Source organism: Canis lupus, chromosome 5 (genome assembly GCF_003254725.2).
Source record: "Canis lupus dingo isolate Sandy chromosome 5, ASM325472v2, whole genome shotgun sequence".
In the NCBI taxonomy this organism is placed as follows: Eukaryota; Metazoa; Chordata; class Mammalia; order Carnivora; family Canidae; genus Canis; species Canis lupus.
Genome location: NC_064247.1, coordinates 30,904,256 through 30,921,674, shown reverse-complemented (window position 1 = coordinate 30,921,674; position 17,419 = coordinate 30,904,256). Strand labels below are relative to the sequence as shown.

General features: G+C 63.7%; 1 protein-coding gene across 9 annotated transcripts in view; it reads right to left on the bottom strand.

Moving 5' to 3' along the window:
- Positions 1–17,419, bottom strand: part of PITPNM3 (PITPNM family member 3) — a 60,691-nt gene that overhangs the window by 4,804 nt on the left and 38,468 nt on the right. For 5 of the 9 annotated variants that reach the window (XR_003142082.3, XM_025462001.3, XM_025462003.3 and 2 more), the window contains 16 exons: positions 16,821–16,897; positions 16,228–16,463; positions 14,061–14,250; positions 13,664–13,771; positions 13,464–13,586; positions 12,958–13,139; positions 10,663–10,835; positions 9,572–9,742; positions 8,202–8,396; positions 7,693–7,841; positions 6,757–6,873; positions 5,033–5,149; positions 4,705–4,853; positions 4,290–4,454; positions 1,739–1,922; positions 63–191 (listed from right to left, as the gene is read on the bottom strand). Coding sequence is in view for 8 of the 9 variants with exons in the window: in XM_025462001.3 (XP_025317786.3) it covers positions 63–191; positions 1,739–1,922; positions 4,290–4,454; positions 4,705–4,853; positions 5,033–5,149; positions 6,757–6,873; positions 7,693–7,841; positions 8,202–8,396; positions 9,572–9,742; positions 10,663–10,835; positions 12,958–13,139; positions 13,464–13,586; positions 13,664–13,771; positions 14,061–14,250; positions 16,228–16,463; positions 16,821–16,897 (2,465 nt within the window). In the remaining variant the exon portion in view is untranslated. The remainder of the gene's footprint in view (positions 1–62; positions 192–1,738; positions 1,923–4,289; positions 4,455–4,704; positions 4,854–5,032; positions 5,150–6,756; positions 6,874–7,692; positions 7,842–8,201; positions 8,397–9,571; positions 9,743–10,662; positions 10,836–12,957; positions 13,140–13,463; positions 13,587–13,663; positions 13,772–14,060; positions 14,251–16,227; positions 16,464–16,820; positions 16,898–17,419) is intronic. The other 4 variants (XM_025462006.3, XM_025462004.3, XM_025462000.3 and 1 more) reach the window with 3 other exon arrangements.

The window sequence follows — 17,419 nt, the reverse complement described above, 5'->3', positions numbered from 1 at the left end:
ACACCATGGATGCCCCCCAACTTCCCCAGCCCACTGCCACCCTCCCGCCCCCTGCCACCCACCTGGCACTGGGTTTGGTACTTCTTGGAGGGCCGGCCCACGATGAAGATCTGGGAGGGCGGCAGCCCCAGCACGCTGTACACAGAGATGTCCTTCGTGGAGCCGTAAGCCGCGCTGATTTTGATGAAGCACTGGAATGCAGAGGGGCTCGTGGAGGATGGCCTGGCGCCCCCCGCCAGGCAAGCCCTGGGCCCCTGGGCCCCTGGGCCCTGCAGTGCCCCTCCCACCCCACCCTGCACCCCAGGCCAGTGCCACCGTGGCATCTGCTGACCCTGGGCCAGGACTGGATGCCAGTTCCGTGTGGCCCCCTGCCCCCCTGCAGTCCACGCCACCCCAGGTAGGGGGTGGTCCACACAGCTGCCCACGTGCCTCCCCACCCAGCCACTCCGGCACCCACCCACCTGACACGCTCACCCTGCAATGGCCCATGGCGGCCCCACCAGCGCTGGGAGGACCTCTTGTACCCAGGGGTGACCCATCGACACCCTCGGCCTCCACCCCGACTTCCTGAAGGACAGTGGCCTCCAGACCAAACCCGGGGCTGCCCCTCTGGGATCTGAACAACTGCATCTCCCACACCCTGACACAGCCCTGCCCTTCCCTCACCCGTCCCTCCTGGGCAGGAGCCCCCATACACCCTGCCCATCCCCACGACCTCCAGCTGAACCCCACTGGGCCTTGCCCTTGCTGGGCCTCCCTGCCTCCCCCCACACCCACCGTGGGGACTGGTCTCAAACCCTAAGTAGTCACTTCTGCTGCCCAGCTCCACACTCCTCTGTGGCTCCCCACTGCCCTCAGCAGAGTTTACGGTCAGTTTATGGTCAGCCTGGTTTTCAGGGTTTTCAAGGCCTCTCGACTTTCAGAGTCCTGAAGACCCCCAGGCCTCTGCTCCCCCTTGACCTGGGTCTGCGACCCTGTACACGCAGGCCTCTGGGATGCCCGTGGCTCTGGGCACATCCCTGTCCTTTCTTTACCTCGGTGCCTTTGCACACACGGGTTTTTTGTCCACCTGGCACACTCGGGACTCAGCTCCAAAGGCACCTCCTCCTAGGAGCCCTCCATGCCCTCTCTGGGGAAAGCCCCATCTGTCCTCTGGAGTGGGGTGAGCAGATGTGAGGACGGCAGGCTCCACACTAGGTCCCGCACCTGCCGAGCAGCTCTGGGGCAGCTTACACCCACCGTCGCTGCTGCAGAAGCGAAAGGGCACAGCCGGGCTCCCACATAGCTGTGCCTGCAGGCCCCACATCTGCATTTCCCACGATTTCCACGTCATGAAACATGACCCTCCTTGCATCTTCCCCAACCACCTAAAGCCATGAGGACCGTTCCTTGGCCCCGGGGTGGGAGGACACCAGGCAGGGGGCTGCGTCCTGCCCTAGGCCCTCATGGGCGACCCCTGCTCCACATTGGGAGACCCACCCAGGGTCAGCGCTCCAGGAGAACAGCAGGTACTGAACAGAGCGGAGGGGCCACTCGGGCGTCCTTGGGGTGAATCACGAGACCCCAGGGGGAGGAGATAGAGGAGGAAGGTATGAGTGCGAGGTCGCTGGCGAGTCCTGGAGCCTCCGTGCTCCTCCCATCCCTGCTGTCCCCACCATCCCCGCGGGGTGTGGGGCTCCCAGTGAGATGCCCCCGGGTGCAGGGGTGTGGGGGCCCCATGCCTGCGGCAGGCACTCACCTCCTGCACCAGGTTCCGCAGGAAGATGGCCTTCTGCCGCAGCGGGTCGTGCACCAGCCCGTCCGAGAAGAAGATCATGCCCTGTGGGAAGTTGTGCTGCGACAGCCATGACATCACCCGCTGCTTCTGCATGTCTGGCCGCCCCGTGATGTACAGGATCAGGTAGCCCAGGTCCTGCCAGTGCCTACGGGCACATGGGCCACGTGGACGCCATGGTGGGGTTGCCCGGGCCACAACAGCCATCCTCCCTGCAGTCCCCACCCTGCGGCCCCCACCCCTGCAGCCCCCACCCCCACCTGGCAGCCCCTTTCCCCTGCCCTGCAGCCCTCCTGAGGAGCCCCAGGAAGAACCTGCTGGAAGGACTCCAAAGCCACACTCAGAGCCCCTGGAGTCCTGGCCATGTCCCCAGATGTCCCACAGGCAGCACTCACTGTCCCCTCTGCCCATCCCCTCCCCGGGGCCTCCCGTGGCCCTCAGGTTTCCTCGCCTAAGAGAAGCCCTGAGTCCTGCTTCCTGCTCCAGCCCTGAACACCTCTCCCACCAGCAGGATCTGACCCCAACTCCACCTAGGGCGCTCACAGCACCCCGACTCCACTCCACCTGGGCGACCCCCCCCCCCAGGACCCATCTGTATGGAGGGGGCAGAGACGGCTGCAGAGCACTCTCCCCAGGCCTCCGGGACAAACCCCAGACATGCCGGGCAGGACAGCGGGCTGCATGGTGGGCACTGTTTCCACGGCGGCCTCTGTAAACCCCAGAGTGAGCCCCACTGCTCTGCCACCTGAAGCCATCCCGGCCCCCTGTGTCCTGAGGGAGGTCTCACAGCCTCTGTGCCCCCCGTACCCCGAGGCCAGCCATGCTCTGCCCTGGGGCATCTGTCCCCCAGCCGCACCCAGCAGCTGAGTGGCCCCCAAGCCCTGTATCCACAGCTGCCAAGCCCCCACAACGGCCTGCATGCCTTCCTCTCTCATTCCCATCCCCCTGGCCTTCAGGGCCCCCTCCTCCAGGAAGCTTTCCTGCTTCCCAAGTAAAATCAGCACTCTCTCTCCTCTCTGCGCTGTCACAGCACATGCTCCTCAGAGACCAGGGGTTTCCAAATCTAGAAGGTGACCCATGAGATTCGAGGAGACTTTGTAATAAAGCACAGGCCCAGGTGTCACCCCTGGGGACTCTGGGGAGCTCTGAGCTGGGTCCCAGGAGTCTGCTTCTGATGAGTAGCGACGTTTACAGAGCATCGGCAGGGCCCAGCAAACACAGGACAGGGCACCACAGCATCCCCTGCCTGGCTATGGGGGCACTGACTCACCGAAGGTGGGACACAGACACTGTAGGAGGAATGAACGCCCCCCGGGGGAGCTGGACATCGTCTAGGGCCTGTTCCTGCAGGGCCGGGGCATCTAGGGGTCCACTGGCCCTGGGGGCCCCACACAGGCTGCTGTGCCCTCCCCACAGTGACCCCTGATCCTGCTCCATCCTGCTCTCGGATGTGTGGACTCCCGGACATGACAGTTTCTCCTGCCTGTGACTTGTTTTCCCCACAGTTTCTCCCTCTAGGAGATCTGTCTGCCTCGATGCCCAGCGGGAGCATAGAAGGAGCAGGAAGGAGGGTGGGGTGGAGTCAGGAAGGGAGGAGGGAGGTGGGAGGCAGGGAAGGAGGCAGGGAGGGAGAGAGGCAGGGGTGAGGGCAGGGGTGGAGGCAGGGGTGGAGGCAGGCAGGGAAGACTACAGTACCTCTCTTGCTTTTCTATGGGCAAGACCTTCCCGCATCTTTGTCACCAGACACACCCCTGCCCTGCCCTAATCTGGCCCCAGAGTCCAGCTGCCCTGACACTGTCCCTGTCACCTCTGTGTCATCCTTCCCATCCCCCCACCCCTGCATCCCTCCTCCCCGTCACCCCTGCGTTGTCCTTCCCACCCCCGTCACCTGTGTCCTCCTTCTGTGCTACCAAGTTCAGTCCTGTATTTTCTTCTCACTTCTCTCTGTTCGCTCATCTTTGTGCAGTGGCGCGGACAAAAAACATCCATCCGTCTGGCCGGCAGAGGCTGTCTCTGGCGCCACCTCTCTCAGGAAGCCCGCTCTACTTTCCCCCACTGGCTATGGCAGCCCCAATCCCCCTAAACTCAGCGCTGTGCGCCAGCTGGTCTCAAAACGTGCCCCGCCCCCTGAGCCACCTGTCCCACGTCCACACCTTCCTGGGAATCTGGACGGGTCCTACCGCTGCCTACAACCCACAGAGCGCAGCGCCTAGGCTGGGTGGGAGGGAGGCTCCAGCCTCCATGTAGGGGCCGGGGGATGAGCCCAGCCTGGGAGCAAGAGCCCATGTGAGTATGGGCACCACGGGGCTGTGAGTAACGGGACGGTGAAAACATCCCGGCCCAGCCCCATCCACCCACAGAGCCACGAGGCGCAGGACAGTCCATCAGTGTGTCCCTGGAGACCTAGGGAGGTCCTGCAGGTACCAGAAGATGTGCGGCCGCTCCTCCCACCCCAGGGACCACTGGCTCCCACCCCGAGATGTGGACATGACTCAGGCACGGAAGGAGCACTCACCGTACCACGTCTACCGCCCCTGGCCGGACCTTGGGGTCACTTCCCATGATGGACACGCTGGCAGCAAAAGACCCGTCAATGCTGAACACCACACACTCCATGCCCCTGGGCAGCACCGTGAGGGAGCTCATTGCAAAGGTCTGGTCACCCCTGAAAGGCACCTGCCTGTGGTCAGCCATGCGCCCAAGAGAGGCCAGAGGTCAGCCCGGGCCAAAGGTGAGCCCGCAGCTGGGTTCAGAGCTTGCAAAGCCAGGGGCAGCGGGAACATCGGGGTCAGGGCAGGGGGGAGGGGGCAGCAGGGGGGAAGGGTCAGGTATAGGGGAGCAGCCCAGCCATCATCCCCTCTCTGCACAGACAGGTTGGGCCCCGGGAAGGCACCCCGCAGACTCCACATCGGGCCAGCCTGGCGTCTCACCTGACCACCATCTTCACCGGGTAGACGCCAACACCCAGGCGCCGGGGCCGCGGCACGCTGTACGTGATCCGGCCGCTGCTGTTGGTGATCTCCGTGTCCAGGTGTACCCAGCGGCCCGAGGACGGCTCCGCCATCACCAGGATGTCCACCTGCACAAGTGAGGGGGCGGGGATGAGGGCTGCGGGCATGGCCGGGGGACCATGTTGCAAGCTGCCCCCCGCATGCCGCCGCTCAGACCCACCCTGCCCTCAGCTCCCCGAATCCGTGTCATGCAGTGCATGAGGCACCTGCTGCAGGGGCAGCCAGCAGGGACAGCCCGGGCCAATACCTTCTCTCCAGTCAGAGCCACCATGTCGAGGGGCCCATACATGAAGCGCCCCACCAGGACCTGGGGGCCGTCCTCGGCCGCTATCACATCATTGGCCCGGTGGTTCGCAGTCACGTTCTAAAAGGACAGACAGCAGCTCAGCTTTGCTGGGGGCTTGAGCTGGCCTCTTCCTGAAGGTCCTTCAGGCGGCTGGGGAGACACGTCCCGCCGCAACATGCCTTTCTGGGAGATCTAAGCCACAGTCCCATGGAGGCCAGGAGGGGAAGAGACCTGTGGACCCCGACTCTGTCTCCAAGGCCCCCAGGTTCCTGCACACAGAGGAGCGGGCTCATGCAGCTAAATGCACAGAAAGACGCCTGCATTGCCGGGCGCTGGGCTACACGGAGCCTCCCTGCCAGGAGACCCCCAGCCACGCACCCGGGCGGCCAGAACGAGGGGCCAGAGCCCGGGACCCCCAACACACCCCTCCCCACCGCCCACCCAGCTTGGGGGAGGCCGCCTTGGAAGAGCTCCTGGCCCCTCAGGTAAGACGGAGCCCCGCCCCAGCCCCGCCCCTGCCTCCCTGGGTCTGTAACCCTGAGATGGAGAGCAAGAGCAAGGACCGCACAAAGCTCTGCAGCGTCTTCACAGCAGACAACGCGGGGAAACCGCATGAATGCCTGGCAGCTGACGAGCGAGTCAATGGGCGGGTCCCTGCAGGACGACCACTCAGCCACCAGGAGGGAAGTACTGCCACCTGCTCCGCTGGGTGGGAACAGATGGCCGTGGGAGGAGCCCCACGCTAGGTGACTCGCACCCGCGGCACCCTGGGCAGACGAATCCACAGACAGCCTCACTAGGGGAGGGGGGTGCCGGGGAGGGGGGGGAGCCCCGGGTCCCCTCCTGGGGTGGTCACAAACTTCTGAACAGACTACAGTGCTGTTTGCACACGTCCGTGACCCCACGAAACCCACTGTGTTGTACACTTTGACGCAACAAATGTGGTTATAGCTCAGGAAATACCTTTACACAGGGTGCCTGGGGGGCTCAGGGCATGACCCCGGGGTCCTGGGATCAAGTCCCACATGGGGCTCCCCTGCAGGGAGCCTGCTTCTCCCTCTGCCTGTGTCTCTGCCTCTCTCTGTGTCTCTCATGAATAAATAAATACAATCTTAAAAAAAAAAAAAACATGTTTACAAAAACAGAATTGATTCAAGGAGTGCAAATCACCTTCTACCCTTTGGGACTAGGGCAGAAGGGAGCCACCAGGGCAGAGGCTGTGTCCCTGAGCCCCTACATGCTCCCAACTCAGCAGAGGACACAGCAGCCACATCCACACTTGATGATGGTTGGCTGAGCAAATAAATGAATTTATGCCTACCAAACTCCTATTTATACCACAATACCTAATGGAGGGGACCCCTGTTCAGGGAAGCTGAGCACAGCCTGCCTGAGAGGCCTTTCTCCATCTGCTTCCTCATCGGTGCCTCCCTCTGTGGCAGCCAGTACCACACCAGGCCATGCTCAGTGGCGGATGAGATGGCAAGCCCCGTGGGCATGGCTGAGTTTCTGACTCATGTCCTCATCTATGGAGGCTGGACATCCAGCAACTCTCCCCCGCAGGCATCTCCCTGCCAGCCCCAGCGCTCTGAACCATGCCCCAGCCAGCACCCGCTCCTGTCCATGCGCCCCCCGACCCCCAGGCAGCCATATGCCCCCCGAGTGCTGCTCTAGTGAGCACCTACCCGCAGCTTGACCTGGGTCCTCTTACGGAGCCACTTCTCACGGGGGTTGGCGGGGCTCAGCGCTGCAGCATCCAGGCCCACACTCTCCTTGACGGCCACGCTCTCGTAGCGCATCACCTGGGCAACAGGAGTGCTCTGGTCAGTCTGGCCTCGGGACAGGTGGGGTCAGCATCAGGCTGTGCTACAGGATGCACCACAGGCAGAGGACAGCTGCCCACATACGGCACTCAGGGGCCCTGCCTGTCAACAGGGTGCGTGCCACCCATATCTGCCCCAAGCTCCAGACTCCACTCACTTCCTTCCCGGCCCGCGGCAGGCAGCCCACCCTTCCCACATCCAGACCACAGCCCAGCCTGGCCCTGCTCCTCCCCAAACCTAGAAGCTCCCCCTGCAGGGGCGCAGGTGGACAGCAGGACCCACTGGCCTCCTCCATCACAGCCGGTGGCCCCCCAGAGCACCAGCACCCCGCCACCACCCCAAGGTCAGCCTCTCCACGGGCCTCCTGGTCCACCCAACAGCAGACACGGGATTTCCTTCTATTATACAGTCAGCTGACAGCTTCCCTCGCTCTAGGCCAGCACGCTGCCCACGGGACACCAAACAGGGTCGGTCCCTTGCCTTTAGCTCCCAAGGCTGCACGGAATCCGCCCTCCGCCCGCCACCTCCTTCTTTGTGCCCTCCCCAGGTTCCTGCCTCTCTGAGGATACACAGGCCCCCAGGGAACAGGCACTTCTCTATCGTCTCCAGGAGGATGGGTACATCCCCCTCCATCCGCTAGAAGTGGTGTACTGCCAACCAGAAGCCAGTGTACTTCATGAGACCTGCCGCCTGGCCTGGTGACCCCTGATCTGGCTGACCAGCCCAGGATCCAGTGTGGCCTGCAAGGGGGCCCTGTCCCCCACGCGCAAGGATGGGCCCCTGGGAGGGGCACGGTACCTGTCTCAGGATGAAGGCCACCACGTCTGTGGACTCCCAGTAGCTGGCGTGGAAGAGGTGGGGCAGGGCCACAGTGGGGAAGGCCGTGAGGACGTCGGGGCAGTACAGCGCATAGTCGATGCGCTTGGCACCCCACCACCTGGCTGTGACTGTGGGCCCAATACAAGGTGAGGACAGTGTGGCCTGCCTGGGCCACAGCCCTCGGGGCAGCTTGGGGCCCCATCCCACGAACCCCATGGTCAATGTGTCACTCTGGGCCCCAGGAGTGAGGGCCAGCCCCACAGAGATGCCCAGTCCCACCCTGGGGTTGCAGGGACTCCCCATGGGAAGAAGGAACTGTGGGGTTAGGGCTCGGACTAGGGTCAGGATCAGTCTAGGCTGGGCAAGGTCACGGCTCAGCCTGTGGCCAGAGGTCAGGGCTCTTTATCTGTCCCAGCTGCCCTTGGCAGCCACCCAGGGGAAGGTCCCTCTCCCCCCGACCCGGCAGAGCCCCAAGGACCCTCACTCACTGTGGGAGGCGCCCACCGGGGCCAGGCTGTCCGAGGACCCTGAGCTCTCGCTATGGGAGCTGTCCTGGCTCACCCTGCGGCCCGGGCGCTGGGCCCTCAGAACTGGGGGAGACGAGGCGGGGGCGTCGGGAAGCGGTGGGCTGTCCTGTGAGCTGCACCCCAGGAACAGGGAGCCGTGGGCGTGCAGGGCATCGGCTGCGGGGGGCGTCACAGTCAGGGTGGGGCCAAGCGTCCCACAGCTGCCCCGACTGCCCAGCCCCAGCTCCCGGGGCAGCCTGCGCCTCCCACCCTCTGGGACTCCAATGAGGGCATCTCTGGGACACAGCCCCAGAAACATGAGTCACAGGATGGCCCAGAACCACGTGGCCTCATACCCAGCTCCTCCCTGAGCCTCGGGGACTGCAGCCGAGCCTGCATGTGAATGGCACTGCAGCCTGGGTGCTCAGGCGTGCTCAGGGGCAGGTGACGCCCTAAGCACAGAGGGACATGGGGTGCGCAGGGGACGTTTCCAAGCCATCTCTGTCTGTGGAAGCTCCGAACCAAGGAGGACTTTGGAAATGAAGTTTTTGTTAAAACTGGGGGGCATGGTTGGTTCTGAGTCCTGCCTGAGCCGCGGGCACAGACCCTGCACCCGGCCTGGCCTGGCTCTCAGCTGGGGTCAGGGGCTGGGCTTCCGGTGACCATCCATGCCTAGCTCACCGCCTGGAGCCCCAGGGGCCACCGGCCCTCCTCCGAGCCCACCTGCACTTGCTCCCCCTGCCCCAATGCCAGGACCCAAGGCCCCCTCCTGCATGTCACCCACCAGGTTGGGATCCTCCCCGCCCTGCCCCTCCTGTGTCAGGTCTAGCAGCCCAAGTGCTGGCCGCAGCCACAGGAATCAGGCAGGGGCCCCCTGCAGAGCAGGTGTGCACACATTTGGGCAGCCCAGAAGCTGAGTGAGGCAGCTGCCCTGCTGTCTTTCAGTCCGTGCAGCTCACAGGCCCCCTCAGCAGGGGCTAGGCCCTCCTTCAGCTATGTAGGGCTGGATGAGGACGGGGGCGTGGGGGCACCTGGTGGGGGCCACTAGGGGGGCTATGGAGGGTGGGGGTACCTAGTGGGGGAGCATCAGGGAGGGTGGGGGCACCTGGTGAGGGGCACTGTGGGGGCGGTGGGGGCACCGGCAGGGAGATCATGGGGGCGGGGCACCTGGAGGGGGCATTTTAGGGTGGGGGCACCCCTGTGGAGATCACGGGGGACACCTGGTAGGGACGTCGTGGGGTGGGGGCACCCGGCGGGAGCATCACAGGGGCAGAAACACCGGCAGGAGATCACGGGGTGGGGCACATGGCAGGCCCAGCCCCTGCTCAGTGCACACTCACACCCGAGCCTACCCAGCAGGAGGGACTGTCCATCGCCCAGCGGGAACCTCTGGTAGCGCGGGACGCTGACGGGCGGCACCAGGTGGAACTTGGGTTCCAGCAGGGGCTCGAGCCGCGAGGCCGAGGGGTCCGCGCAGTGGAAGAAGCTGTAGACCTGGCTGCAGGCAGGACGCACCTGGAAGCCTGGGGTAAGGGGACACGGGGGAGCCCCTTGCTTCTTCCCGCCCCCTTGACCCTCGGAGGCCCCTGAGGGCAGCTTTGAGTAGCCCCCCAACCACCTACGCAAGGATCTGGGGGCTCCCTGCCACCGACAGGAGCAAAGTCGAGATGTGGAGTTGGGCATTCAAGGCCTTGCCGATCTGCCCCACCCCAGGCGAGGCACTGTGGGTGCCCGGTACGGAGTTCCCTGCCAGCCGCCGTGCCCCCCTCTGCATCCTTGCCCCTCCTCCCAGTCACACTGCAGCAAATCCGCACAGCTTTCCCCGGCCTGGCTCCTGACCCGCCGGCAGACACATGGGCAGGGCATCAGCTGCGGGGGGCGTCACAGTCAGGGTGGGGCCGAGCGTCTCAGCTGCCCCGACTGCCCAGCCCGGCCCCCGGGGCAGCCTGCGCCTCCCACCCTCTGGGACTCCGATGAGGGCATCTTTGGGACACAGAGCTCATCACTTGGTCCCCAGGGAGCAGCTCATGCTTGCCTCTCGGGCCTGGGGTTAGGGGTACACGGGGGCGGGGGCAAGGGTTTGGGAACACTTCCCCTCACACCAGCAGGGGTTTGCACTGAGGCCCTCTGTCCACCTGGCTCAGGGGACTGGTCACTCTGCTGTCCAGGGAGCCCTAGGTCTCCGGGGCCACACCAAGGGCAGCCAGGGGCCTCAGCCTCCCCCCTGCACCCTGCTCCAGGCAGAGTTCCCCCTCCCATCCATCCCACGGAGGAGGCGTCGGTGAGCACTGACAAGCCCCAGTGGGCCCTGGGGGAGCACAGGCACTCTGTGGACCCTGGAACACGTGGCAGCCTGTCCCTCCACCCCACGCCCCTGGCTGCAGGGCCCGACCCTGTGCCCCAAGGACACGAGGCCTCTCAGGCCCCAGCCCAAGCCACCCACCGTCCAGCCCGGGCAGCACCGTCCTCCGCATGGCCAGGACTAGGCCCAGGGGTGAGCCGAAGAGGAAGAAGTCGGACACGTCGAAGTCCAAGCGACCCAGGCTGACCTCGGGCGGCTGGGACCCCCCGGCCGCAGGAGGCTCGGCCTCGTCCTTCAGCACACCGGAGTGGATGCTGCTCCAGGGAGAAAAGCCGGGAGGGCAGTTAGGGGAGGGCTGCGCACCAGGGTGCACAGGCTGAGTGGGAGGAGCCCAGCCCTCCACGAATGCATCCGCGGGGCTCAGAGGTTGTCGACACCGCCTCCACGCTGGCGCTGGCCGCTGAGGTCTGCCAACACTCCCCAGGCCCGGGGTCGGCAGGCCAACACCCCCTCAGCTCTCCCAGAGACAATTCCTGGGCAAACCCACTCGGCCACCATCCAGTAAACCTGCATCTGCTCAGCAGGGCCAAGGACCTAGGGTTACTTGAACACCCCACATGATGGCAGGCCTGCCCCCTGGTGCTGGCTGTGCGGGGGCCACCCCGCGACCTCCGGCCCCATGTCCCTGAGTAGCCCGGCCCCTACACAGACCCACTGCGTGGTGTCAGTTCTCCAGGGACTGGGCCTCTCACTATAATGCATGTTCCCACAGACAGCGTGGGCTCCCGCCTGCAGCCGGCCCGTGAGCCAGAGCCGCGGGAGAAGAACAGCAACCCCCCAATCTTCTAGCTGGCCCCGAGGCACAGCTTGGGGTGGAACACTGTCCAGAGCGATCCCCTGACTTGTGAATCGATGGAATCCTCCAGGTGGAGGGGAGAGGGGATGTTAGCAATAACGATGGGACTAGCACGGGGCGGGCGGCCTGCCCTCTGGGAGCAAGGTCCAGGCAGTTGGATCTGAAGCCTCGGGCTCCCCACTCTCCCCATGAGGACAGCGCTGGGGTCAACGATACACATGTTGCATACAGTGCGGTCCCTAAACACACGCCAGCTCCTTAACTGCCAGAGAAACAGCCATCTGTCCCTACACCAGAGGGGAAAGCTGGCTGCGTGGAACCAGCCACCCAAAGCCTCGGACATCTTCTCTGAATCTGGGACCTCTCCCTAAAGGATCTTTCAAGAATGAACTAGAAATGTTGCAATTTCACCTTGCAACCCCAACTTGAAACGTGGCCCTCAGGGGCGGGGGATGGGAGGAAGGCTTCCAACAGTCAGAGACATCAACACACAGAGCCTTTGATCCCGTGGTTTCCCTTGCGGAAGTGCACCTGAGCAAACCAGCCCTAACACACACAAAGTGTCTCGCGAAGGTGTTCGCCAGAGCACCACCTGTCAGAAAGAACTGGAAAACTCGGAAGAAGTAAGGTATCTATGCACTCAATAAAATATTCCCTATGAAGAACGTTCAGCAAGTATTTGTTATATAGAGATAAAAATCAGATAAAATCACAACATAGGGGCACCTGGGGGGCTCAGCGGTTGAGCGTCTGCCTTTGGCTTATGGCTTGACCCCGGGGTCCTGGGATTGAGTCCTGCATCGGGCCCCCCGCAGGGAGCCTGCTTCTCCCTCTGCCTGTGTCTCTGCCTCTCTCTCTCTCTCTGTGTGTCTCTCATGGATAAATAAGTAAAATCTTCAAAAAAAAAAAAAAATCACAACATACAGGTTTTTTTTTTTTTTTTAAGTAAAACTGTATGCAGACCATGTAAACAATATACACAGAAAGGAAATACTCCGAAGGGCTCGAAGTGGATCTGTTTTGCAGAGCTTGTGATGACCTCATGGTGCGTGTCATCAGGATAAGAGGGGACGTCCCTTCCTGGCTGGGCTTGTACCCGCCTGGATACCCGCATCCAAGATAAACATGCAGATGCCTCATGGAACTCTGTGCAGAAGCTGCCGCGCTGGGGCCTGGGAGCCGGAACACTGGCCCCAGGGCATTGACAGCTGGCCGTGCCCCCCAAGAAACTTCCTGGCCCACCGGGGTTCTCTGAGGCCCCATCTGAGAAATAGTGAGAACACACACCCAGAGTGGCTCCCAAACACACCCGTATAGGCTCTTACACCACATTCTCAAAACCGTTGGCAAAGTGGCTGGCAGCATCTGCCCTTTGGCAGGAAGAAGGAGCAGTGAGGCTCAGAGAGGGGGCACCCACCGTCCTGGTGTCTGCCAGTCGGGGCAGAGCAGGGACAGGGGCAAGGTCCTGGCAGAGGCCGAGCACTCCCGTGCTCGTCTACACGTGACCCGCCACAGGCCTCCTGGGGAACCATGAGCTGGGGTCCCCTGGGCCGCGGACACCACGCCAGAGGAGCACTCACCTCGACAGGAAGGCGTGATGCTGGGTGATGGCCTCACAGTCATACGTGGAGGAGTCGCTCTGTTTCCGCGGCAATGGCCTTGGGGGCTCCTCATCCTCTGGTGCACTGGAGACATCAACGCTGCTTTTGCTGAGACGCTTACTGCTGGCCAGACTGCACGCCTCATCCACCGCGACGGTGTCCTTTGGGGTCACACAGAGGACAGGAGGACAGTGCAGTCACCAGAGGCGCAGGGGCCCTACCTCCTCCTCCAGGCCCCATGAACCCTTCTCTCCTGAGATTTGAGGGCAGCACTGGCCCCCAGGAGCACGGCAGCCACATGGCAGAAATGGGGGGATTTCGGGTGCACCCAAAGGTACGTGACCCCAGGGACTCCGGACCAAGTCTTCCCTGAGCCCCATTCTTGTAGGATCATGAAGCAACACTTTAGAAGCCAGCGATCATGGATAAGTGTGAAGCGCTGGCATCCCCTCCCCCGGGGACAGATTCCCCCACCTGGCCCGCACCTGCGTGCTGCTGACGCTCCCTTTCCGGCTGCTGCTGCCTGGGCTGTCCCCTGAGGGCCCCGCGCTGTAGCAGATGGCATCAAAGGCCAGGAGGCCGCCCACACAGTCCCCGATGAGACACACCTGCAGAAGACACGGCTGGGGTGCAAGGCCAGCCCACCAGGGACCCCTCACCCCCACCCAGCCAGGGCACCAGTCACCTGTCCAGGGGACACTGAGGAACCTGTCCCCGTGAGACACAGAGGGAGACCCGATGGGAGACAGGTGCTCGTTCTGCAGCCAGGGTCAGCCGGAGGACAGCAGGCAGGCTAGGGTCAGGGGTCAGGCTAAGGTCGGGGGTCAGAGTCGGACCGGGGTCAGCTGAGGATACACAGCAGGCAGGCTAGGGTTGGGGGTCAGGCTAGGATCAGGGGTCAGATTCGGGCCAGGGTCAGCTGAGGACACACAGCAGGCAGGCTAGGGTCCGGGGTCAGAGTTGGGCCAGCGTCAGCTGAGGACACAACAGCAGGCAGCCTAGGGTCGGAGTCAGGCCAGGGTCGGGGGTCAGACTTAGCCAGGGTCCGGCTAGGTTTGGGCAGGCTGGGGAGGCAGTCCTACCTGCCCACTAAAGCCGATACCATCAGGGGACTTGAGGAACTCTGTGTAGACCTGGTTGGCCCGCTCGATGACAGTAGCGACCGCATCCTGGTAGCGTGGAGACGAGATGGCCAGCAGGGGCAGTGCAGCCAGAGGGACATGGTCCTGGCTATTGCCGAGGCAGCCGTCATCGTGGCTGTAGGGGTTCAGGCTGCAGACAGGGTCAAGGGAAGCCCAGCGGGCTCAGGCAGGGATCTGGGGCCACACGGGGCAGAGAGCAGAGGCACGAGCTGGCCACGGTTGGGCCCCTGCCTGGGGCTCAGGAGGGGGAGCTGGACAAGAGCCAGAGGAAATGGGGCACAGGCCAGGGGCTAGGGGGCACTGTGCTGACTCCCCTGTGCAACCCTGCCCGCACCAGCCCGGGATATGGGCTAGGGTCTCCTGGGACAGCTGCCTTCCCCTGCCCTCTCCTGCTGAGACCCCTGGGACACCCGACCTGGTGTGGATCCTGGTGGGGACAGATCAGAGCAGGCTTCCTGGGGGAGGTGGAGTTGGGACTGGGTCTCAAGGAAGGCTTTAGGGGTGCCTGGAAGGAGGAGAGAGCACCTCCCAGGCGTGGGGTCCCTGTGAAGCACCCCTGCCAGGTGATAACGGGGCCGCACACGTGAGCTGTGTCCACCCTTCTCAGGAGAGGGTCTGGAGCCTTCAGGGGCTTGCTGGAAAGGTGTGACCCCCGGACGGATGACACAGCCTCCCCTACAGCATCCTTGCTGCCAGCGGACCATTCAGCCTCCCCAATTCCCTGCTACCCTCCTGCAAGTCCCTCTCTCCAGGGGGCTCAGGACCCTCTAGACCCAGCTTCCAACTCCTGCTCCAGCCTCCCTCCCACCCCGGCCTGCCTCTGTCCAGGGGACGTCAGGCCCTCAGCCCATGGCTCTAGGTCAGGATGAGGGCGCAGCGTGGACCCATGGGGCACCTGACAGACACAGGGCAGGCGCCAGGGCTCAGGCTTCTCCGCACAGGTGGCAGAGCCCTGATGGTGAGCATGGCCGGCCCAGCAGCCCTTCCTCATCTCCACAGAGAACAAATGGGAGGAAACAGGCCTCCACTGCAGCTGTAGAGCGTTTAATTAGCAGAGAACGAGCTCCCTCCCAGTGGGCCAGCAGAGCCGCCTGGTGGGGAGGGACTGGCTCCCCAAGCTCCCCAGAAGTGGCTGGACGATCCATCTTCCTGGGGACCAGGGCCGGGGCCGCTGACTCAGTTCTGGGGTTTGGACGTCTTGGGGGTGAGGACTCTGGCTCCTGGGTTATTATGGAACAGCTTGGGAACTCCTGACCACAGGGGCGGGACAGAGCCTGCCTCCCCAGTCCTGCAGAGCAGGGCCCGGAGCTGGTATGGACAGGACTCCAGCGTGCCTTCCCTGACTTGGGGCCAAGAATCACACCAGCTGGGGGAGCTACTGACTCATCTTCTCCCTCATCCAGCTGGGAGCCTGACCTGGGACTACAGGGGTCACAGGGCGTTTGCTCCCGGGGCCCCTTCCTGTCTCTCACTGGGAACAGTGAACCCCGTGTGCCCCGCTCCCTCCCCCAGGCTCCAGCAGTTCTGGATATGGAACTAGGGCCCTGTGAGACTACTGTTCAGTCCCCTCCAGCCAGGGTCCCTGCTGGCAGTCGAGACATCCTCTCCCAGCCTGCTGGCCACAGAGAACGCTGTCCCCACCATGAGGACGCAGCCATGCATCACTGCTGACTCCACCTGTGCCAGGAGCTCCAGCCCGCAAGACCCTCAAGAAAACCCCAGCAGGTACTTAGGACACGACAATCCCCACTTTACAGACCAGGAAACCCGGACAGGGCAGTGGTCCCAGCCCTCGCTGGGCATCCACCCTGCCCTGTGCTGCCTGCCAGAGAGCACACATGCTGCTGGGCACCCCGGGGAAACAGCTTAGCCCCTCGAGGCCTCTGCAGCCTCCTCTGGGCCAGGAGGGCCAGCATGGGGAGCATGGAGAGTGGCTCTGCACCATCGAGGGGCCTGTACCGCCCGGCCCCGCACAGGGGGACACACTGCTCTGGACTCTCACTGGCCCCTTCCCACCCTGAAGTCCCAGGGAGGCCCCGGCCAGGGGCACCCACAGCCCACCATCCCCACCAGCCCTAGCCAGCCCAGGTGTGCAGAGGGGACTCACTTAGAGACGAGTGAGAAGGCGTCCGAGCAGACGGCAGGGCAGGGCACAAACTTGACCAGGATGTGGCCCAGGGCTGCTGGGAAGTGGGCCCGCGTGACCTTCTCCAGCACGGAGGTGAAGGTGTGGATGTCGGCTGCCTTGCAGGACGGGTCGCCCACACCCGTGTCCAGGATGTTGCCCCCATGCAGCACCAGCAGGAGGACGTGTGTCTTGCAGGAGCGCTGTGGGCAGCCTTCCTGAGAAGGATATCCGTCGGGATAGAGACCCATGGACAATGGCACACAGCACTCTGGCTGGCGTGTCTCAGCTCCCAGCTGGGGGGCCCCCCAGCTCCCAGTGTGGCGGGACCTCGTGTGCATTCAGAGGGAGGCACGCAGGCTGCCAGCAGAGCATGCGCCCTACTGTGGGGGCTAGAAGGGTCCCAAGAGACCCTCCTGGTTCACACGAGAGCCAGCAGCCCAGAGAAAGATGAGCACCTGCCCGGAGTCACACAGTGAGACCAGTGAAGAGGAAGTCAAGTGTCCACCAGCCTGGGGCTCTCCCAGAAATCCTGACCAGAGGTGGGCCCAGACACCCCCAGAAGCCCAGCCCACCTCATTGTCTTCATGGATCTCGATGCTTCCCTGGGCTGGGAACCTCTGTCTTCTCAAGGAAACCCGGTACAGTTCTCCTGTGGGGGGAACAGAGGACTCAGCGCCGTGGGACCCCCAGTGCGGGGGCCGCAGGTACTCCCAGCTGGAGGGACAGCGTCTGGCCCCACCTCCAGGCCAGCAGGACCAGAAAGTGGAGGGAGGCCAGCACCATGCAACCCCGAGGCCCACAAACAACTGCCTTGCCTTCCTCCCAGGTGACAAGAGTGCCTGTAGGAATGTCACCTGGCGGCATCTGCTTCCAGCTACGGATGCACATGTGGGCTGAGCACGCCTCTGAAACCTGGATGCCTGTGTCAAGTATTTTATGCACATCTGCCTGAAGCTAGGAGAGGAACAGCGCGGCCTTGCAGGGGGTCCCCTGGGGCAGGTGGACCCCCGAGACGCACAGCAGTATCTGAGCCCTTGCTGCTCATCACCGGCGAGCCCAGGATGAGGCCGTCCTCGCCTCCCTCGGCTGCCACTCCTCCTCTGGGGCTGCTTGGCCCAAGCCCTCATCCCTGTGCCACAACAACACATCCGGCGGAGAGGATGTCATTTCC